Here is a 22,798-nt window from a genome sequence, read left to right as displayed (position 1 = left end):
GAGCAGCTACAGGCCGGTTACAGGCTCTCCAACGTTTCTCCACCTTTTAATTGAACACAAGTGGAGAGGTGAGCATGTAAGTTCAAGTACATTCACTTGACTGAATGGAAACGACACCGACAGAGGATTAAAATGTATTTATTGCTGAAACACAAAAGGCATGAGCAGCTTTAAACAGCCCCGATGGTAATTAGTAAAAAACAGACAAAAAACAATGAACAGTGGGAAAAACAAATTGGTGGAGCGCATGAAAAGCATGTTTTAATGGTTTATTTGTCACTCACTCTACCATTTATTAACAACACATCCACTTATTATGTCCAAATGATGAATAAAAAAACACATTTATGAATGGCGATGATTACACCGTAGTTGGTGCTTGTTATCTTTTTAACAGACTAACGTGTAGTGCTGCAGAGCTCTGCTACATCAGACCAACTTTACTGTGGGAACCCTCCTTTCAAAATGCTGCAGTAACTGAAACACGACATCAAACATGCACACAGATAATTACTGTCATGCTATTGCATCTAAAAAGCCGTACAACTACAATTAGCAGCTAAAACCATCTCAGTTTCCACCAGAACACAGCTCTGTCTGTAGTGCATTTCTGTCGTCTCGACGCCCATATCGTTATGTAAAGGTTCGTGTTCTGAACTTGTTATGTTATCCTCACGTGCACCCGCAGTGCATTAACGGTCTCCGCTGTCAGCATTCAGACTGGACGGACTTCGCCATCCAGTCTGATCTGGCCACCAGTAGCCTGAGTCTGTCACCTGACGACTGGATCAGCTCCTTTCCACTGACAGAGCCAAAGAAAAAATAGATAGAATTATTAGATGTCTGCTAATGTTTCACTATTCGTACACATATACACTACTCACTAAAAGTTAGGGATATTCGACTTTCAGGTGAAATTTATGGAAAATGTAAAAAGTGAATGCTACAGTGATATTATATCATGAAAGTAGGGCATTTAAGTATCAGCATGCAATGGTAGTTTCTTCATCTTAAACAATTTATTGAAAGAAAATCTAACAACAGTGGTAGGTATACCACAACAAAACATGTTCAGTGTCTCAATAAATTGGGATGTGGCCAAAGGACGTCCACTCCTCTCCTTTCTGTGACTCTTCCAGTCTCTGTATCACTGTTCCAACCTCCTGATGACACTCTGTGACCCTCTAAGCTCAGTGAACACCTCCGTCTGAGGACTTCCTGTTTGAAGCCTCCAGTGTTGAGGTGCTGCTGATCAACTGTTAGGTGTCGTCTTGGTCTCATGATGTCAGAATGTGAACAGCAGGATGAGGAGGACTGTTTAAATACCAATTCTAACTGAAGCAGGAAATGTATTGGTGGATTCATGGATCAAACCTGTTGTGAATGTTGCTGTTAAGCTTCTTGTTAGAGAACAGCAACTTGTGCAGAAAGTACTGAAACACTGAACAGTTGGACATGTGCATTCAAAGGTTTAGAGAAGGTCACATTAAGTTCACCTGGAAAGGTTAGGATGCATTTTAGGTTCATCCTGAAATTTCACCTGAAAGCCAAATATCCCTAACTTTTAGTGAGTAGTGTATTTTAACTAGGTATTCATTTAGTCAGTGTCACATTTCATAGAAATGTTCTCAAAAGTTATGTCACACCAGAACAGGAGCAGTCACCGGAAAAATGCTCAAGACAATTTGGTTATGGAAAGCTTGACTGAACCCGCACTCATTCTCACCTCTGGTGGTCCAGTCCAAGCAGGCTGACTCCATTAACAGCCAGGATCCTGTCTCCGGGAGCCAGCCGCTCACAGCGGGCCGCAGGAGAGTCCGGGACCACTGCGCGGATGAAGACACCTTTCAACCTCAGGGAAGTGTCCTGGAAGATGAGGTCGATACAACAGAGTAAATAACACAAAAAGCGCTAATGGTTTGGTATAACTATTGCCACATCATTTGGAGTTAGTGGGTCAGAAGCACAGAAAGACCTTAAGTAAACTCCAAATGAGAACAAATCTACACCCAGTAGGGGCGTGGCAGCCACGTACAGCAAGCAAAGGTGAAAAGATATCAACTAAATCTGAAAGGTGTCATTTGTTTTATTTAGGAATTGCCACTGTTGTGGTGGTCCAACACGGACCCCGACAGAAAGCCGCCCACCTCCTTCTGGGCTCTGTTCCAAAAGTGAGAAACCTTGTTGAAAATCCCACAGACATTTGCTAGAACACAAATCAAAGCTAAATATTCAGCCACCGAAAAACACAAGCTCATTCAACACTCTCTTGTGTTGTATGATAATTTAATATCTAGTATTGCTGTTTATTAAATATCTATGTTTGAGCGGCCTTTAATGAACACCATTTCCCATAAGCCCCAGACCAACAGGCTCACCAGAAGAGAGTCCGTGAACAGATCAAGTGTGTGCATCTAGCTCAGACGTGTTTGGAACAGCAGAAGAAACACCAGCGTTTCCTTCTCTGGTTGGCTGCTTCAGGTCTGTTCACCTCTAACTAGTTCTAACCGGTTCTACGTCTCTGGCACTCACCCTTGTGTCTACCAGAGCAAGACCAAGGCCTCTTTCACCTCGCTCCAGCTCCAAGCTAAAAAGCTCGTCATTATTGTCATCGTAATGGTCATCCACCTCCTGCTCCTCCGCCTCCTCTTTGAGTTCATCAAATCTCTTCGCGATGGAGCATTTTGATTTCAAATGGTCTTCTTTCAGTGCAGCCAGACATTCAAACACTAATCCACCTAAGGAGAAAATCAAGGACATGCTCACTTTTCTTTTACAGATAAACAGAAGAAGAGCACGAATGTCTTTCTTTACCGTACCTTCATCATGTGCATCTACGCCTGAGGACCAGGGAAGTGTCTCACTGTCACTCTTCACCCATTTCCCTTTGTACGCCTTCACCAAATCAGCAGGGTATATGATGTGGGGGGTGTTGGGTGGGGTGAGGAGACAGGAGGGGTCCAGAGCCGACCTCCTCATCTCACTGGTCTCACGCTCTCTGCTCTGCAGCTCCAGATTTCTTAGCCTCTGCGACAGAAGGAGGGCACCACAGGAGCTGAACTCATCCAGGTACTGGGTGGGGGAGGGAGAGGGTGGTGATGGAGGTAAGGCACCAGGGGTGGTAGAAGGGGACCGGAGGTGATGGGCCTGAGATAAGACCATGTCAACTGGTGAGGTATCCAAGGTTTCCAGAGTGGCTTTAGGAGGGACATCCATTTTAGTCAGTTTGGCCTCAACAGGAAACGGACCGCCCTGAAAACAATGACAACCTTAGAATGAGGATAAACTGGAAAACCACATTTGTAAATTGGGATTCAGCAGTTCTAAAAGCTGGAATGTTTATTTCGTTCCAGACTGAAACTATTGGATGGACGGGCATACGTGTCTTTTAATAATCATAATAAAGACACTGGTTTTCTCTCACTCTTGCAGCACGTAGATGTTTTGGGGTTTTACTGAAATATCTCAACAATTATTGGGTAGAATGCAGTCAAATTTGGTATCACCACGATGTAGCTGACATTTGTGGATTTTGATGAACAGCTGTCTGATGGATTTCTGTTAAATTTGGCAAGCACATTCATTTCCCTCCCAGGATGAATCCTAATGACTTTGGTAAACTCTTTGCTCTTCAGCTAGCGCCATCATCAGGTCAGCATTTTTATCTCTCCAATACCTCATCTTATGACCAAACACCCATAAACAAGACAATCCCAACAGCCTCAGCTGAACTTTGTGTTTAATGCCACTTAGCAGTTGTTAGCATGCCGACACAGTACAGTATTATGGTGCACATGGTAACAGCCGGCATGCCTGAAGACTCCTGCTTGTATTTTAAGCTCTCTTGTGAAGTGATGATAGGCACCGATACATCTCTGCTACTGTCGGTCTGCAGAAGAGGAAGAAGCAGCTGTCATTTTTTATTCAGAAGCTTCTTTAAGGTAGAATTAAAGCCCTGTCACCCTTTATGCCGCTCACTCGTTTCTATATGCTAATTTTGCCCCCTCAGCTCAGCATAAATTCGGCAGTAATCACATTTCCCAACTTTTTCAGCAATATTCATGGTGATCAGTATAAATGTTTCATGCGTGATGTAAAAATCAGAAGGCATGAACGGTGTTTTTGTACCTTTTGCTCCTCGGTAGCTGTATCCTCACTGGATTGGGAGACAGAGAGGGTGGAAATGAACTCTTTGAGCTTGTCCAGCTCTTCCCTCAGGACGGAATCTGTTACCTCCCCTCCCAGTTGGAACTGGTAGCCCCCATCTGGCAGCACCAGAGGGTGGTGGGTGTCAAAACTCTCCAGGATATCAGCTGAGGAAAGAATATTGCATTGAAATAAAAATGTTCCAGATGACGTTTTCCTAGTTGGTGTTGTGAATTAAGGCAGGGGTGATAGTTGACCAGTGTGTTGACGCCTCACCAGCGCGGTGTGCTGCAGCCTGCTCATGAACAGAAGGAGTCCAGGTGTGTCTGCAGGGAGACGCCGGGCTGTAAAGACTCAGCAGGTGGTTCAACTGGGCCGGGCTCAGGGCAGGGAAGTCCGACCTCAAGGACACCCAAGACGTCTACACACACACACACACACACACACACACACACAGAGATCCAAAAAAGACAAATAAAGACCTCAAATAAAACATTTTGAATGAATACGGTTTATTCTTTCCTACAGTAAATTGCATCATTCGTTAATATTATTCAAACACACATTTTTTGTAAATTAATGTATTTTTTACTAATAGTGATTAATAAGTGAATGTATTGTTTTCTACTCATTTGTTCAGATTTATGAACACAGTCTATAGTCGGGACCCTTTTAACAGTTGGCGCCCATAGCTGTCGGTAGGAACCCCTTCACAACCCCTTAAGGAAACAAAATATGTTATAGATTGTTTGTATGTCCTCCCCATTAGACATTTCAAATGAGACAATGTATACGTTCTCAAACATTATGAAGGATTTCCACATTAATGGAAGTTTTTATTTCAATTATATATGTTTTAACCATATACACAGTGTTTTGGTGATATTTATTATGTCAAAATAAAAGAAAACTTGAAAAAAACTTGTAGAAGTCCTTTTTACAGTTTCTATATCTATATTTCAATTCATGGATGGGAGTCTGATACCTTGTAAGGTATGGAATTTATTTTTGTCAGTCCGTATTTGAATACACACCCACACATATGTCTATATGTAAGTGTATGTAAGTGTGTAGGTACATGCGCACACACACACACTGATTTTTTGTCCAGTCTTCAGATATCACATGACTAAATCCACAACCTGTGACGTCTCAGATGATTATTTATACTTGGATAAACTCTGCTGAATGTGGAGTGTGCGTGTGTGTGTGTGTGAGACTGTTTTTACCTGCAGTAAATTCTTTCTAGGCGTAGCCAGCAGATTGATGGCCGACGAGAGTGTGTGTGTGTGCTTCAAGGCCAGCTCTCCCAGTCCAGCTGCATGGGCCCAGTCCAGGAGCAAGTCAAGATTGGCCCGCATGCGTATGCCTCTGGACCACTGGTAGAAGCCTGGCTCAGAGCCTGTGCACACACGGGGGAGAGTCATCCGTCAAATCAGCTCTTTGTTCTTTTACTTGGGTGCTTTCAGCTGTTAGATCCATGTGTTCCACACGATCTGTGCAGACTGAAATCTGCCTTTTTATGAAAAACAATAAAAGTGTTACAGTTTTGACAGCTACACGGGTACCCAAGACTGTAAAACCGCTACAGTAAAACAACAATCCCTCTGATATTGAAGGATAAGACTGACATGACTATATTATCATTGTTGTCGACCAATCCCATGAAAAGAGCACAACCAACAATGAAATGTAATGGAACTTACTCCTTGGCGCCAAAGGCCATCAGCATATCATACAGGCAATATAGCTTATTATGAGTCAGTCCTTTATACTCTGTCTAGTGCAGAAGACACCCTCTATAGCACCAAATGGCACCAAATGTGTATTGATCCACAGGTTCTGTAGCCACTGTCATGTCTCTGGACAGCCACTAGAGAGCAGAGCAGTCACAGCAAAACCTATCCATCCATCCATCCATCCATCCATCCATCCATCTATCCCTCTATCTATCTATCTATCTATCTATGGTACCTCTCTCCATGAGTGAGTTGAAGAGTGATGCATTGATGAAGTAGAAGAGGTAGCCAATGAGCTGAGAGGAAATCTCCGGGTGCAGCTGACAGTCAGACAGTAGCCTCCACGTCTCGGTCAGAATCTCCACGAGATGCTGGATCTCACCAGGGAGCTGCAATCCCCCGCCACCCGCCACCCGAGCACTCTCGCCAGTCGTCAGCAGGTGAGGACTCTCACTGAAAGGGTTGCAGTCCAGAAGGCCCGGCAGGACGGGGTAGAGGACCTGACGGGACAGAAACAAGCATGAGAGTGAGTGGAACTGGAGACTGTTGACAATTCCTGTGGGTCAATTTGAGGTTGGAAAAGTTAACGTTGTGCGGTGGATGTTCTGATCGCTGGGATAAACTAAAACATGTAACCATCTAGACCAGATTTCAGACCACCCATATTGCCTCTGCGTGTCTGTCTCTCTGTGTTACTCACACTACAACACAGCTGACACAAGATTAGACAGAAACATCAGCAGGAATAAGAGAGACAGAGTTTATAACATTTCCTCCTTTTCAGCCAAAGGTCCTTGCTGCTCTTCGGAGCACCCCCGGACAACGATAGCTTTGTTCGGGTTAATTGTACACAGACATCCCCCTTCCCCTCCAATCTCACTCTTACACCCACCAAGCTTCCGAAGCCAGCGCCAGCCATAGATCCACATTCCTAAAAAGCTGAATATGGCTCATGTGGGCTTGGCATGGAGCTGCAACAGGGTTGCTGAGTGAAGAGCTCTGTAGGAATCCACCCTGAGCGGATCATTTTACACTTACTGTAAGGCCCCGCCGCCCCGAGGCAGGCTGAACATGAACAGTAGAACATAACAGCCACAGCTCCCATCACACATGAGACAATGGAAATGGGTGAACATTAAGCCAAATAATCTTGCAGTGTTTCTGGTTGGAAAATGTCGCTCGGGCGAGCCAAGCCAGAGAGGACTCATTCATCCTGGGATTACCACATGCATCCATGGCACGCATTATTCCAGAGTCAAAGAAGTGTGTATTCTGTGTTGCCTGCTTATTTGTGCATTCACTGTGATGGACCAGTAAACACGCAGTCTACACGCAAGCCTCTTACAGCGCGCCTGTAGTCATCATGATGTGTCTTCAGTTGGAATAGCTGCTCACCAGTGGCGCCTTTTGTTCCCCACCCACACCGATTACCCTCATGTCACATGGATGAGCATGAAGTGCCCCAAATAAGCCGATTTAATCAAATGTTACCACTTCTGTCTGGATTCAGATTTCTCTACAAGGATGTGGATCAGGTCTCCGTAAAGATGCGGATCAGGTCTCTGTAAAGACATAGATCAGGTCTATATAAGGATGTGGATCAGGTTTCTGTAAAGACGTGGATCAGGTCTATATAAGGATGTGGATCAGGTCTCTGTAAAGACGTGGATCAGGTCTATATAAGGATGTAGATCAGGTCTCAGTAAGGATGTGGATCAGGTCTCAGTAAGGATGTGGATCAGGTTTCTGTAAGGATGTGGATCAGGTTTTTGTAAGGATGTGGATCAGGTCTCAGTAAGGATGTGGATCAGGTCTCAGTAAAGATGTGGATCAGGTCTCTGTAAGGATGTGGATCAGGTTTCTGTAAGGATGTGGATCAGGTCTATATAAGGATGTGGATCAGGTCTCTGTAAGGATGTGGATCAGGTTTCTGTAAGGATGTGGATCAGGTCTCTTTAAGGATGTGGATCAGGTCTCTATAAGGATGTGGATCAGGTCTCTGTAAAGACATGGATCAGGTCTCTATAAGGATGCGGATCAGGTCTCTATAAGGATGTAGATCAGGTCTCAGTAAGGATGTGGATCATGTTTCTGTAAAGATGTGGATCAGGTCTCAGTAAGGATGTGGATCAGGTCTCTGTAAGGATGTGGATCAGGTCTCTATAAGGATGTGGATCAGGTCTCTATCAGGATGCGGATCAGGTCTCAGTAAGGATGTGGATCAGGTCTCTATAAGGATGTGGATCAGGTCTCTGTAAGGATGTGGATCAGGTCTCAGTAAGGATGCGGATCAGGTCTCTGTAAGGATGTGGATCAGCTTGAGCATTGAGCATTGCTTGAGACTTTAGCCCAGAACAGAAGGTCCAAGCTGGGTTCGCTCAGCCATCGTTCTCTGCCCTCTCCTGTGGAATGTTTGCACAGCCAGCTCTTGCGTTTGGTGGTCGTAAAATGACGTGAGCAGCAACTGCCGGGTCTCTGAATCTAGACCCCACGTTTCATTTCCAGTGCCTCCAACGTGGGAACTGATCACTTCAAAGTCTGCTGCTCTTAATCCAAACCAAAGAGCTTGAAACAGAAATGTAGCAGAGTTTGAAGGAGCTACGGCCGTTGGATCTGGGATGTTTTTCGGTACAGTTTGTGGTGTTGCACAAAAGATCCACCGTTAGCTGTTAGCTGGTGCAGTGCTACTTCTTCTTCCTCTCTTGTTGGACTGAGGGCAGACTGGAGACTGCAGTGACTCACTATCACCCCTCAGGTACAGAGTGGTATTACGCAAAAGTACGTGTAAGGGTGAATTTTGAAACTAAAATTAGGGCTAGAGCTTACACATTGCACCTTTAAAACATCTACCAACATCTCCCCTGCACAAACTGAACCCTGTGTCAGACTGGCTACACTGAGGTAAGCACGGCCATAAATCACTATGTCAACCAGCAAAGGGAAAGGAAAGATACTAAATTATCTATCCTAAATTATTAAGCCTTTGCCAGGTTACTCCTCAGCTTGACACCGGTGACTTCACCACATTCCCCACAAATTCTGGCCTGTCAGTCCAGGAAGGATGTGGATGACAGCTTGATGTGAAGTGACAGTCATGATGGATGACACGGCAAGCCTAGATTAACTGACAAGGCCAAGAAAAACTGAGACCACACTGTCCACACTGGGCCTACGAGCTAAATCTGAAAATGCTGTTTAAACAGGGAACAGGTCTCCCTCCACACTGAAATGATTCTTCTGTTCCCTCCTCTTCTCTATGATCACCAGAACTGTGTTTATGCAGTTACTGTGTTTATACACAATGCAGTTTATGGCTCTCAGTCAGTCAGCCCATCACTTTGGTCCAGACAGGGGGGAGACTGTCATGAAACAGCCATTCCAGTTTTTGACCATCTGCACACCAGAATATTTTTGGGGTTTTGTTGAACCATTTCTTGGATCACAAACGCTGAAAGTTTAATTAAGAGATTCCACAGTTGCATCATTTAACATCACTGTTGTACTAAACCCGGTACGTCTCCTATGTCTCTCTGGGAGCAAATCTGTGAACTTGTAAATTGTCAGGACAGGGGAATTTAGACTATAATGCAACATGTCAATTTACATCAAATCTAAATCAGATCCTGCAAGTTCAAACTTCATGAGCATACTGTATTATACTTCAGGATTATTTATGGATTTACTGACAAACCACATCTGGAAGTCATTTGGTTCATCGGGCAGACATACTGAGAGAAATAAATGCTGTCTGAGGCAGGTAGTTAGATAACCACATCCTCCTGCACTGGGCAAAAAAGTCTAAAACTTGCAGGACAGCAACTATTGAGGAATGCCTATAGCTTCCTCTTTAGAGATACAATGACATATCACTGACTTCCTTCCTGTATGGAAACTGACATAGAGGATGGCTCAAAGCTGGCGCATCAGGCACAGAGTCCATCTGAGTTCCATCTGGCAGGACACATGAGACCGTGGCTTGGCTGCTGCTAACAGCCTGTCAGACCAGCGCTGTGCTAATGCTATCTGTGATGTGGCTTGCTATTTGACATGGTTCTCTTTTTTACGTTGAGCCTTCCCGGTTTGGAGCATCGAGGTCATTGGAGGGCCTGTGCAGGACAGAATCCGAGTGGGTAACCAGCTCAGCCGTCAGCTCTGAGCTCTACTTCGGCAGCTGACCGAGGGTGAAGAAATGCTGAGATGCTGTATGAATGCAAATAGGCCAGTCTCCTCATTAATATATTTGGACAATGTTTTTACCCACACCCACACAGCTCAACTGGAAATTTGGAAACTGAAAGTTTCTCGGCACAATTCCATGCAATGGGTGTGGTGCTTCAGCGAAACTGCACACAACTGAATACTGTGGCTACAATGGAAAGCCATTTTCTCTTTTTCTGAGTAACACAGTGAGAGTACAGCAGGATGCAAACTTAGCACAATCAAATGCAGCGTTTAAAGCTTTGTTATTCATCTTCACATACAGGGAGACTCAATGGAGCCAGCCTGAGAAAAGTTTAGAGGACCTCATTACCCAGATATCCTGTGGTGTCAGTAAATCTCTCTTTAAATGTGTGATTCCTCACTTCTTATTAGCCTTGAATAATTACTGTGTTTGAAGAAATTAATTTCAGCTAATAACATAAATCTACAGTTGTTCAATTATTGGGATCAAATCAAATCAAAGCAGCATTAATACACCTTTTGGCTACTTGGGGACAGTATGGTGGCAATCAGTTTCCTAATCACATATTGAGCACATATTAGCAACATTTTTTGGAGTCGTGTTTCTGGCCACCCAACAAACATAAATCCAACAGTCACTTTACTTTTAGTTCTGTTTTGGTCACCACCATATTATTCCTCATGCATTCATGTAAAAGCAGGATTTCACTGTTGTAGTTGGTTGAAGTGGAGTTCATTTTGAACTTTATTGTATCAGACTGCAAATGATTATTTCCATTCTGGATTAATCCATCTAAACCCCATTAATCAATCAATTGATCAGAAAATAGTGACAAATGCTGTCACAATGACCCAGAGCCCAAACTGACACCTCACACAGCCTGTTTTTGTCCAGCCAACAGTCTAATCCTCAACATTATTAAAAATAAATAAAAAATTGTTATAAAAAATTAAGGAAAAGCAGCAAATCCTCACATTTGAGAAGCTGGAACCATAATTATCAACATAGCACTTTATTAGCAATAATTGATTAATCTTTTCAGCTGTACTTGTCTAACTGAAATATTACAGGTCGCAATGTAAAGCTTCCCCCAGTAGCACTTGGAGACCCCTGACTTGATTCCTTCATCCTCCCCCAACATGCACACACACACACACACACACACACACACACACACACACACACACACACACACACACACACACACACACACAAGGCCCATGGTGTCCTGTCTCTCTCCCATGTCATAATGCCCCCAGTGTGGTCTGGCAGTGTGGCTCGCTGGTCTATTAGAAAGCTGTCAGAGTGACTAACTGGCCTCTTTCTTCTCAGCCTGTCTCTGATTATTTTCCTTTCTTTAACTACACATCATATCCATCTGTGAGAGGAACACACGCAGCTGCTACACAGCCCTGGATTGACTCCAAGAAAAGTGGCTAAGGTATGGTGCATGTTTAGTTTCCCCTGAGAGACACTTAGCTACAAATATATCTAAGCCATTACTTGCCTTACTTGCCTTCCCCACAAACATGTAGCTTAACGAGCCAGTACAGTAAGTCTATCTAAATTCAGTGTATGCTATAGGTGTGTGCTTGGTCCTCCTCTCACCTTGGTGATGTAGTACACACATTGCTGGAAAGCGAGCATGATGACCTCCTCCAGGACAGCCACTGACTGCTCACTGGCAGAACGGACACAGGACAGACGTAGCTCCAACAGGGCTGAAAATATATCTATGAATTATGCAGATGTAGTTATACTCCAGTGACAAATGGAATGCATGTTTTAATTTCACAAGGCAACGCTAAGGTTTTTGTCAGTGAGATAAAAAGTAAACTGTGGCGAGGCTGATATGTCGTCAGTTAACTACTTTCATGATGCTTGTATCATCATATCAAATTTAAAGCTCTGTAGGTGACTAACCCAAGTTGTCCATCTCCTTGTTCTCCTCATCTCCCCTTTCGTCTTCATCTTCCTGTCCCTGCTCTTTTCGGGTTCTCCACTCCAGAATAAGAGGCAGCTGGTTCTGGATGAACTGCAGCAGCTCCAGGCTGTTGGACATCCACACCACCAGGGGGCGCAGTCCTGGAATCACCTCATGTAGGCTGAGAGCCTGGAGGTCCTCTGGGTTCGAACCTTCACCATTAAGGCTGCAAATACAGAATAAAAAAGATCTACAGTGTAGTCTGTGAACTAAAACGATGGATTGCTGGAGAAAAACAGTGAGGTGCACTTACACTTCAGGTTGAACTTCAGCTAGGTCCTTAGTGTACTCCTGCATCACAACATAAAAGCAACAACTTTCATTTATAGGAGTGTATTGAGTGTATTGAATTGATCAGTGATGCATTTAGTTGCCTTTGAATTCAACTTTTCATTTGTAATAGGAATAATGTGTCATTCCTGATCCCATAAATTACATGGTGTTGCTTTAAGTGCCAATCAGATGCAGACTAAACTTGGCAACTTTGTCTTTCTAAAGCTTTTGAGAAACACACCAATAATCCTATTCCAGAGTACAGTCTTGTCCCATATTTGCTGTGTGTTTGTTAAATTTTGGTGAATAAGCCAAAATGAATTCAAAAATGTGCACCATGTAAATAGTCGACATAAGGTCTCTATAGAAGACAGGGTCTGAAGATAAGGTAAAAAAGCCGGCCTTTAGGCTCTTAAAGCCTGATCACATTAGAGAGTGGCACAGCGATAATCCTGTGTGAGAATGTTATTACGTCAGCGTCTAGAAAAACACTAGGAGACACGGTGACTACTCTCAGGATTAGCTGGTGAACTACTGTAGCTGTAGCTGGTGACTTTTTCCCACCACTCACCCATACAGCAGTCTGAACTCCGCTTGCAATAAGCAGCAGCAGCCTGCGCAGGTCTGAGGTCTGAAGACATGTGGACGAATACTGAACACACAGGCACAGCAGAAATGCGACAGTAAGCGGCGGTCTGTCTTTGATGCCGCTACCTCCTGCACCAACTATCTCCTTGACGATGTGATCCTCGCCGTCTCTCTCATATTTCAGAGTCAGGCTGTGGCCCTCGGGTGATCTAAAAAAGGGAAGGCCTCCGTTTGGAGACTGTTTGCTGCTTGAGCTCTGGAGGTCAGTGCAGGCTGTGATGCAGGAGTTGCAGAGGAGCGTTTCTCTGGTGTGGCTTGTTGTAGTGGCAGAAGTGGCAGAAGTGGCAGAGTGACCCAGCAGCCAGGGGACAGCAGTATGGCTGGGCTCAGGAGACGCATTGCTTGCTTCCTTCATTTCCAATAAAGAAACAAAAATCATGATTTATATGTATATTTCTATAATGGATACTTTGCACACGTACCACCTGCCCTCATCTTCCTGTCCCTCCTGTATCTCACACTCACCTTGTGTGTCAAAGCTAAGGGATCCTTAAAAAGAAAAAGGTAGCACTGTCCCAACCCGACGACATCGCCGGGGTTAAGCTGCTCTTCTTTTCTCAGCACTTCTCCGTTCCTCGTGACCACGGCGTCCTGACAAGGGCAGAGCATGGCGGGGCTGCCAGCGCTGTGGCGATGGAAATAGCAGTGTCTCGGAAGAATGTCGACAGCAAAGAGAGGGACGTCAGGCTTCCAGCCGCCTTCACTTTGCCGCCCAAATACAATTTTTGGCCCAGCAAGTAGGTAGATAACAAAGTCCTGAGTGCAGAGAAAAATGAAAAAGTTACCATACAATCTAAAGCAATCGAGGGGATATTCTTGATTTTCAGCTGCGCTTTTACAAACCAGCCAACTCACTTCTCTCCTGTTTCTATTCTACCCCAAATGAACAGCGGTAAAATATAGTTTACAAAGTTTAATTTGTGTGTTAGAAATCACCTGCCTATTTACACGTGCAGCAGCAATAAGCATTTATCTGGAGTTGTCTTTCTAGCCACCTGACGAATGTTCAATTTTCCTGCTCCTTTTAGCTCTGCTTTGGTCTCCACCAAGTCAAGAAATCGTATTTTTAGATGCTAAATGCTAATTGCTGCTATTTGGTGCTTGGCAGGTAGAATTCTGCAGGTTTATTGGAACTTTTCTGCCTCAAGCAGCTCTCTCCCGCATGTGGAAATGATGGTGGTAATAGTGAATTAACACAGTAAAGTGACCAAAACAATGAGCTGAAACACGCTAAAGGTCCCTGTAGCTGAGGGAACTGACGGGAAATTCCCTACGAGCGTCACCTTTTATAGAGCAAGCCATCATGTGACATGAAAATATTGATTAGTGCAGCTTTAAGTACACTTTTGCAGTACTTATAACTACTCCACTACATTTCAGCGGGAACTATTGTACTTTCTACTTGACTTGACTTTGTTAAGTCCTTTAGTTACTTTTCATAATAATCAGTCTATACAATATGATACATTGTTATAGATTTGACTACCTCACTGTATATAAAATTGAAAATGTGCTCCTCATCAAGATAAATACTGCTTACACTTGAATGCAGTTTGTAATACTGCATAATTAGTACTTTTACTTTTGATACTTAAGCACATTTTAGTGATTATACTTGCATATTTACCTGAGTCCATTTTTAAATGCAGAACTTTTACTTGTAATGGAATATTGTTATATTATGGTGTTGATATTTTACAGCAGACGTACATAAAACTTGAGCTGTAGCTGAAATGGCAGTTTTGTTTGGTCAACCAGAGACCGAGTAGCCAATTAGAGACTTAATATTGTGCAGAGGCATTTATTACTTCCACCACCAGCTACGTGACAACAGTCTCAGTGAAAACAGTCTGATCATGTGGCAGCATTAGAATTAGAGTCTTGATCCAAGCCTGATTAGGCAAACAACGTTTTAGCAATCACGGTGAGTGGAAAGCACAATGTGCAGGGATTATTATGTTTGACGTTCCCTTTGTGACGTCTGTCTTTTCCACCCGGGCAGATTTGACCAGCTGACTTAATTCACGGATAACCTCCCTAAACCTCGCTCATAACAGTATTTCCCCTGGTAGATGATTATACTCTTACTTATGAAGGGTCTTTTGGGAAAACAATTGTGACGCAGATTCAGAATCACAGCAGCGATGTGAAGATTAGCCTCCATGTGTGTGCCTACATGTGCCCACAGTTAAAACCATGTGTAATCGGGCAGGAAGCAGTGCCAGGGATGTCGTTCTCTGTTTCCTGATCAGTGTTTTGACACACAGTACAGTTCACTGACCTCTCACGTAACGATTCTCCCCTCTGTCTCTCTGTACACTGAAAAAACATGCTGTTAGAGCTGCTGAAGTATTTTACAGTGTGTAAAGGGGGTAGCGCTATAGTCACTGCACTGATCACTTTGAATGTAATGTGATGCACATGTGAACGTTTTGTAATTCGCAAATTCGCTTTTCACATTTCAAATGCGCTGCTACAGTTGACAACAGAACGTAGTTGTTGAGTTTACCAATAACTGACCTAGAATTTAGTTTCCACTTGCTGTTAGCAGTGCACATAACAGAATTGTACCTTGGGAATCGGAGTTAACGCCTACCTCAAAGTGTTTATGCAATCAGGCTTGTGCTAATAAGTCATTTGACTAATGATTTAACTGGGAGTTTCATGTTGTTCCAAACTGTTGCAGAGCTCCAACTGTGAGTCATGTGACATAGTCAAAACGAACGGGACTTTTACTCCCAGAACTATTCCATTCTATTGCGGTGTGTGTGTGTGTCTGTGTGTGTGTGTCTGAATGAGATACCTGTGTGGGGCTGCAGCCCTGCAGCAACAGCAGGTATGGACAGTCGTGAGGGGGGTGAATAGAGTACTGTGTGGTGTTATCGTCGCTGCTCTCCGTCTCCTCCCTCTCTGACTCCTCTCCCTCCCGCTCGCCTCTCAGCACTGATGGACAGAGGGTCTCTGTTTTGGCCTGCGACCCGCCGTAGCCCTCGGAGGGGACTGCGGGGCTGTGAATGTGATTCTGTTCTGGGCTCGCTTTTGGTTGTTCGTAATTCTGCACCGAAGTTTGATTCAGGCTCTCGCTTCGATCCTTGTGACGTTTATCGTGATCTGTGTCCTGCTTGGTCTCTGTGTCGGAGTCTAAGAGGTCCATCTCACTTTTGCTCCTCCACAGTTTGTTGCTCCGTCCCATAGTCCTCTCTATGAGGGTGGAGGTTACTCTGGAGCGGCTCTTCTGCAGCTTCCGAGCCTGGGCATTGATACCTAGCAGGGCGACGGATAAACAAATAAAATGGGGATTAGACTGAACGCTGCAGTTAAAATGTGTGCTAATCTAAATAAATACATCAAGCATAAGAGTAATGGAACGTGGTGATAGGGCAACACCTGTTTTTTTCCTGAAGCAAGGTGAGGTGTGTGCGTGCCTGTGTGTGTGTTTGGTCATTTGTACATAGTGTGTTCATGCCAGAGTCAACACGGAGAAGCCCCGTACAGGAAACAGACCTCAGTGGAAAGAAAGACAGAGCTCATGGAAAGTTCACCCACGGAGCAGGCATCCACAGGCTGACGCTGATAGAAAGCTATCACAAGCTGCGCCATTCATAAAAGCAAAACACAAAACAGGACACACTCTTTCAGCTATGACCACAGCTGTGTCAACCACGGCAGGGATGACAGAGAGTGGCCAGCCCTGCACATTTACGGTGCCATAAAGCGTTAGTGTCCCGCATCACTGGAAAGTTCTGCTTATTTTTCTGTCGCATCACGCTTTGTAAATATGAGCGGATCAGATATTTTGCTGTGTAAAGCTTTTATAGCATTATGTTACAAGAGTAAAGAGAGGGTGTGTCACTACAAGACGTTTAATTAGATCACAGGCAGGGTGTCTGCAGCGTTCAATGAATTTAGCATTAAAGTTTCTGGAACCATTTTAACGGCAGGGAGGATGGAATAGAAGTCCAAATTTGTCACAGAAATTTAATAAAAAGAAAAAAAGTAATCGTAGACCTATTAAAATATAGTTTGGTCTGCGGGGCCTGGCTGATGTTCACTGGAAAAACAGCAGGCCAACAAACCACATTTTTACTGTGAGAACTCTAAAACTGGATTTAATACTGACAATGCTTTATTAAATGGTAAAAACTGTCATTCCTCGACATGCAGACACCCTGAGTTAGGATGTGGTGCACTGTGAGCAGATCGGTCTCTAAAGCACCCTGAGGCTGCAGTCAGACACCGTACCAGCAGTAATGGTGTCTTTGTCTTTGGACGTCTTCTCCTCTACCAAGCTCCTTCTCTGGATTTCGAACCGTCTGGCCAGGCCTTCCCTGGGTTTCCATAGCGACTGCAGGAGGAGGGGCTTCTCGTTGTCGCCCACGACTCGGAACCCTTCTGTCCTCCACTGATGGCCCCCCGTCGAGCCGATGGTGTCGCAGAGAACATAGGATTCTGCCTCCTCCTTGCCCAGGCCGTACCTAGAGCACATGGTCAAGACAAATCTAATCATGGTACTGATAAAAAACTAACGGGACCAAAGGAGTTTAGCTAAATCACTGTAAATCACAATACATAACAGTGTCTCGTTAAAGCCACTATGTGTAGGCTTTGAACATTTCAGACTTTGGCGACTCCTAATGGTAAAATCATAAAATAGACTCTGAGCCACTACTCATCCAAACCTCCAAAGCATCTGACGCGTAAAGCAGAAAGCAGTTTTCACTTGCTCACTGCAAACAACAACAAATGCCATAATTTTGAATCATTTTAAAGCAGCTGTACTATAATGACTCCATAACAATCCAACACATAGGGGCTGCATAAGAAGTCCATGAGCACATCCTTCCTCGTAGAAGCTGGGAAAGGCACCCCCAGCTCTGTTTATATGCTCGATGTTGTCTCTTAATTGGTCTGGTATGACCAGCGGCTAATATTAGCTATTGTTCGTGAACATTTCTGAGTCATACTGCTGTTACACTATGTGGTAGCATTTACCATTATCCTGGGATTGTCACTCAAAGTCAAAGTTAAACAAGAGTTCGCTTTAAGCTTGTATTAGTCATTTGGGCCACTTGGGGGCAATGCAACCAGCTGTATATACAAAGTTGACATATTACCACCTTGCAAAGTTGGTACATGCATTAGCAAATAGCAGCCTATTTGCACATTCAGCAACATTGGCACTCATTTTGGATATGTTTTCTGGCCTCGATACGGATGTTAGTCCAATATTTAGTCTACTTTTAGCTCTACTTTGGTCTTCACCAACTTTCCAAAGGAAATGTCAAGGTCTTTAGCCGCGATATACTCAGCTGTTAACTAAGTAGTTGCTAACTGTATTTTTTTCCACATTGTAGTGGGCAGGTAGCGTACAGAGTGGGTTTATCCAGGGAAATAATCCGAAACGGCGTACCAGCATTTCCTGTTCCGGGACCTTAATGTGAAACTGGTCCGGTCCTGTTTTGTGCATGCCTGCAGAGCTGATCATATTAGGCATGTTTCAAACTAATAGCCACAGTCAACATGTTTAATTTCACTGATTAGTGGAACAAGTTGGCAACGTGTCGCACACTGAGTTTAGACTTTGACTTACAGTAAAATAAAAAAAGATTTGATTTAGCTGAGAACTCAGCTGCTTTATTGCAAAAGATTTGACAGGATAATCTCTGTGTTACAGCTTATCCGTCTGATGTGTAGACAAGCACAGAATGTTTAGACCCCGACTGATCCAGTCGCCCTGACGGGATAATTAACAATTCTAAATAATTATTCAAGTTACTGCTGCTGTGCATAAAAGTGCCCATTCTGGATTCGCAGACGAGCATATCGTCTCTGCCGCTGCGTGACAACCACTGGTATTAAATGAACAAAGGGATCATTCCGTTTCAGCACCTTAATGTTAAAATGGTTCAGCTATGGCTAGCTGTGGGCTACGTGGTGTCGCTCCTGTGGCTGGCTGTTGGGGCGCATCCGTCGAGATTGTTGGCCACATAAAGCTGAGGGGGACTGCAGAGTCAGGTGATAAATTGTGGGTTCATGATTTCATGCAACTCCATTCACATTGTATGCGTGATCCATTATTGGTACAAGAATACTGATTAGAGCAGCTTTAAGGTAAAACACTTCTAGGTGCTAACGTGTATACCTCCTGCCTCACAGAGGTTGGTTTCAGCTGCTTCTTTAAACCAATCAAAGTAACATTTTATCATGGATATTCCTCTAAACCTGCATACAATGCAGAAATTAACTTCACATTGTTGCCATGTGCTTGGTGTATTTGCTAACCCATTACTAAACAGGAGATCTAGTAATGATATAACTAGCTGTCACTGCTACAGTGTACATTTCCAGGGAGGGAAAATAAAAATGATTTGCACTTTCCTCTACAAGCTGAATACCATTTGTATTAATCATTCCATTATATTTTTGGCTGAAACATAAGCAAAGACTGACAGACGTTCTCTCTCCTTCACAGGCCTCCTCAGAGCCCTGGCCAACACTGGCTGTCTTTCACACAAGTCTGTGGTTTGCTCTAGACCTTTTCAGAACTACTAAATGAACTGGCACTCCACACACTGTGTGCACTGTGCTGCAATTATAATGAACAGAACAACGGGTCAAGTCGACTTTGTTCATCTGAATTATATTAATCACACCAACATGTACACGCTCTCCTTTCATCAGCCACCCAAACGCTGTGCGTGAAGGACTGTTCTGACTGCTTTTATATACAGATGATGTAGCACAAAGGTATATCAGAGGAAGCGCGGACATGATTGAACTCACTCTGCGTAGACGCACGAGGACTCACATACAAAGCAGACACATGTGGCAGGCAGACGCACATACACATGCACAGATAACACATGGTCTCACCGTTCGAGGGCCTCTTTGACTAGCTCTTTTGCACTAGAGTGCGTGGTGGCCAGGACACTCTTATAGTGAGCTCCCTCACAGATTTCATTTCCAAATATCTTCAGGATTCCCGGAGCAGTTATCTGATTGGACAGCTCAGATGGGTCGTCCTCTCTTAAAGCATGTGCAGAGAAAACTGCAGGACATCAAAGGAAAGAAGTTTTTTTTTTTAAAATGCAGTGTCTCAGTTCTATTTTTGCAGTTTGCACACAATAAACCCATGGTCTTCACCAACAGGAATGATGGAATATGTGTGCTGACGGATGTCGGTCGAGCTGGTTTTTCCATTTCTCTTATGCAGTATTGTCATTCAAAACCCCATTTAAAAATCTAGCAATTTTAGAATGCATATTGACATTTTTATGCCTTCTTTGTTCGTCTCCCTTTCACCTCAACATAGTGTGAAATGCAATGTTAATGACTGCCATTTGATTCAGTGATGTTTTTGTTTGTTTACCCCCAATCTTAGTCTCTTCTCTCGTCATGAAACCGGCGGGGGCTCAAGGGTGAAAGATGAAAACAGTGGGGGCAAAGTTATGTATTTAGTCTGGTGCACTCTCCAAGCCTTCGTTTCCCATAATCCAACCAATACCGCCTTTTTGTTAGGCCCTCCCTGCCACTGAAATGCCCCCACGTCTCTCACACTTTATGTCCTCAGTTAGTGAACAAACCAGTGACTCCTAAACTGATCTTTACTGTATGTAGAAACCAAGTGGCTCCTTTAAAGTAACACAAATATTCTTGTCTACACCACCATCCAGGGACAAACGTGCAGGGAGAAATGTAAAGTCATAGTGACGTACTGCTGCCTTTCCTGGCTTGGATAGACATCGAGGCCCTTTTGCCTGCTGCCAAAGCCATGAAGCCTGAGCTGGAGGCAGGGACGCGGAGGAAGACACCCGAGAGGCGGTTGGTATGGCGACGGATGCGGCTCTTGCTGGGCTGTCTGACGGCCGCGCCCTCGGCTGACCTGCTGGTGGACGAACTGCCAGTGGATGAAGCTGATCTGATGAACAGAGGAGAGGGATGGGTCCTTTAGGAGAGCCAAGACCTGCGCTGGAGACGTGTCCTTGAGCGAGACATTGAAACGCCACCAGCTGAACTGGAACTTCACCTCTGACACTGACTCTTTGTCGAAGGTCAGTGAAGAGAGGTAGAACGGTTTCTGTTAGGGTGAACAGTTTCTCAGTATCACGTCAATAGCGGGATGGAGAGATGGATGGTTAAAAAGGAGGGAAATGAAGGAGTTGAATGGTGTAAAGAGAAAATTGTCGTAGAACTTCAATGTATGCGACAGCAAAGGACAAAGTCAAGTGATAAATAAGAGAAAATATAAGTATTTAGTAGAAAGAATAAGATAGACCTGCTTCTATCAGCATGCTACAAGGCAGCCCATACATACGTGTCTGTCTCCAGCACAGCGCCGTCCAGTCTCCGTCACCATGCCTCCCTCAGCTCTCCCAGCACATTAATGAAATAGTGAAGTGTTGTTTTACCTCTGACCAAGCCTGTAAGCTTCTTATCCCTACGGTTCAAAGGTTCTGAGCAGTTACACCACCATTTGGATATAAAAGACTTAAGATTTCTGATTAATAACATTAGAGCAACTGCTTGAAGTCTGCAGTGGAGGGACAGAAAGCGCTGTGATGGAATATGACCGCCTGTGAGCAGATTGTGGAAAAGAACACATGGTTTCAAATGTACTTTTGTGAGTTTGGAGCCTGATATTTACCTTTTTTTTTTTCTCCTTTATTCCATTAAATCACTGTACTTTCTATAAGTCTCCTCATTACCTGAGCTGTCCGAGGTCCCTTCAAAACAGAGGAGAGCTAGAAGACTAGCTGGTGTTTCTAAGAGCATGAGCAGAAAACAACACTTTCTCTGTAAACGAAAAGCAGAGAAGCGACCACATTCTCATTGAACTCATTTTTTGATACTCACTGCTGAGATCCATCACTCGTCTTCCTTCCCAACTTGACAAACCGTCTCTTTGGCGAAGGTAAAGTCGGTGGTCTCGGTGGCAAAGAACGCAGCTCCTCAGAGGACAGTGTCATCTGATTCATTCCTGTGTGCTCGGCTTGGATATTCCTGCTCTGGTGAAACTGTTGCAGATGAGTCTAAATCAGAACAAAGGGTTCCTATCACCTCCCATCAGCCTGTGATGCGCACAAACTGCTTTGCCTCATTCCTGGGATGTTTCATCCAGGACAAGCGGCGCAAAGCCATTCAGCTGCTGCTTCATTTTACGCACTCCGGAACAGGCGCCACAGATGTTTCCAGCCCTCATCCAGCTGTTGTTGGAACCGCTGTAGCCGGGCTGTCCAGTCCGGCGACGACGGCTCGAGTTACAGCTTCACTTCACGCTGTTTCTGGGCCGCTGACACTCCAGATGAGCAGAATATAATGGAGTGATTAAGGGTCAGAAAGTGGCCAAAAGTGAACGCAGTTTATATTATATGATTAATTGCGCGTGCTGCCGGAGGAGACAGTTTGTTTCAAATTCAGAACGAACCCGCTCTCCAGATGTGCGCCGAGAGCGCAGCTGTTTGGAGATGCCAAGTGCGCACACCCGCCCACCCGCTCTGACACTTTCAAAATAAAACCCTCACAGAAGTTTCGCTTTTTTTCCCCTATTATTCTAAAGCCATTTACGAAAAAAAAAAATCCACAGTGCTCTAGTTGAGAAAGTAGGATTTGTAGTCTGTACAGAGAGGCAGAGAACCACCCCCCCCCCCTCCATCCAGTGCGCCATGAGTCGATGAAACAAACATTGCTGCGTTCATGTCTCCATCTTCTGGCTGAGCACAGATCACAGCTGACATTTCAGGATTCCTGAAGCCTAAAGTAAGACCCGTACATGACTACATGCAAGTCGATGGACTTATGTGATAAACATATGGCTGTACTCACCAT

At 44.3% G+C, this 22,798-nt stretch overlaps 2 protein-coding genes across 2 annotated transcripts in view; one reads left to right on the top strand and one right to left on the bottom strand.

The window, feature by feature from the left end:
* abcc3 (ATP-binding cassette, sub-family C (CFTR/MRP), member 3) overlaps window positions 1-22,798 on the top strand; it is a 106,104-nt gene that overhangs the window by 32,016 nt on the left and 51,290 nt on the right. The gene's annotated exons all lie outside the window — the stretch shown is intronic.
* Window positions 274-21,948, bottom strand: radil2b (Ras association and DIL domains 2b). The gene is made up of 18 exons (XM_070852050.1): window positions 21,830-21,948; window positions 20,689-20,891; window positions 19,847-20,021; window positions 17,216-17,448; window positions 15,777-16,237; window positions 13,439-13,729; window positions 12,897-13,322; window positions 12,306-12,343; window positions 11,992-12,218; window positions 11,677-11,789; window positions 6,121-6,385; window positions 5,376-5,548; window positions 4,423-4,567; window positions 4,129-4,313; window positions 2,820-3,252; window positions 2,533-2,738; window positions 1,727-1,866; window positions 274-802 (listed from the first exon to the last, which is right to left on the bottom strand). The coding sequence occupies exons 1-18, from the start codon at window positions 21,946-21,948 to the stop codon at window positions 709-711; spliced, it is 3,927 nt and encodes a 1,308-aa protein (XP_070708151.1). The 3' UTR covers window positions 274-708.

This window comes from Pempheris klunzingeri, chromosome 20, assembly GCF_042242105.1.
Source record: "Pempheris klunzingeri isolate RE-2024b chromosome 20, fPemKlu1.hap1, whole genome shotgun sequence".
Taxonomy (NCBI): Eukaryota; Metazoa; Chordata; class Actinopteri; order Acropomatiformes; family Pempheridae; genus Pempheris; species Pempheris klunzingeri.
The sequence above is the reverse complement of the archived record's forward strand: the minus strand, read 5'-3'. Positions and strand labels throughout refer to the sequence as shown.

Coding starts and splice junctions, on each gene's coding strand:
- radil2b (XM_070852050.1), bottom strand. CDS start 21,948: ATGAATCAGATGACACTGTCCTCTGAGGAGCTGCGTTCTTTGCCACCG. Junction 13,730..15,776: donor AGGGCTGCAGCCCCACACAG/GTATCTCATTCA, acceptor CTCTGCACTCAG/GACTTTGTTATCTACCTACT. Junction 3,253..4,128: donor CAGCTACCGAGGAGCAAAAG/GTACAAAAACAC, acceptor CATTGTTTTCAG/GGCGGTCCGTTTCCTGTTGA.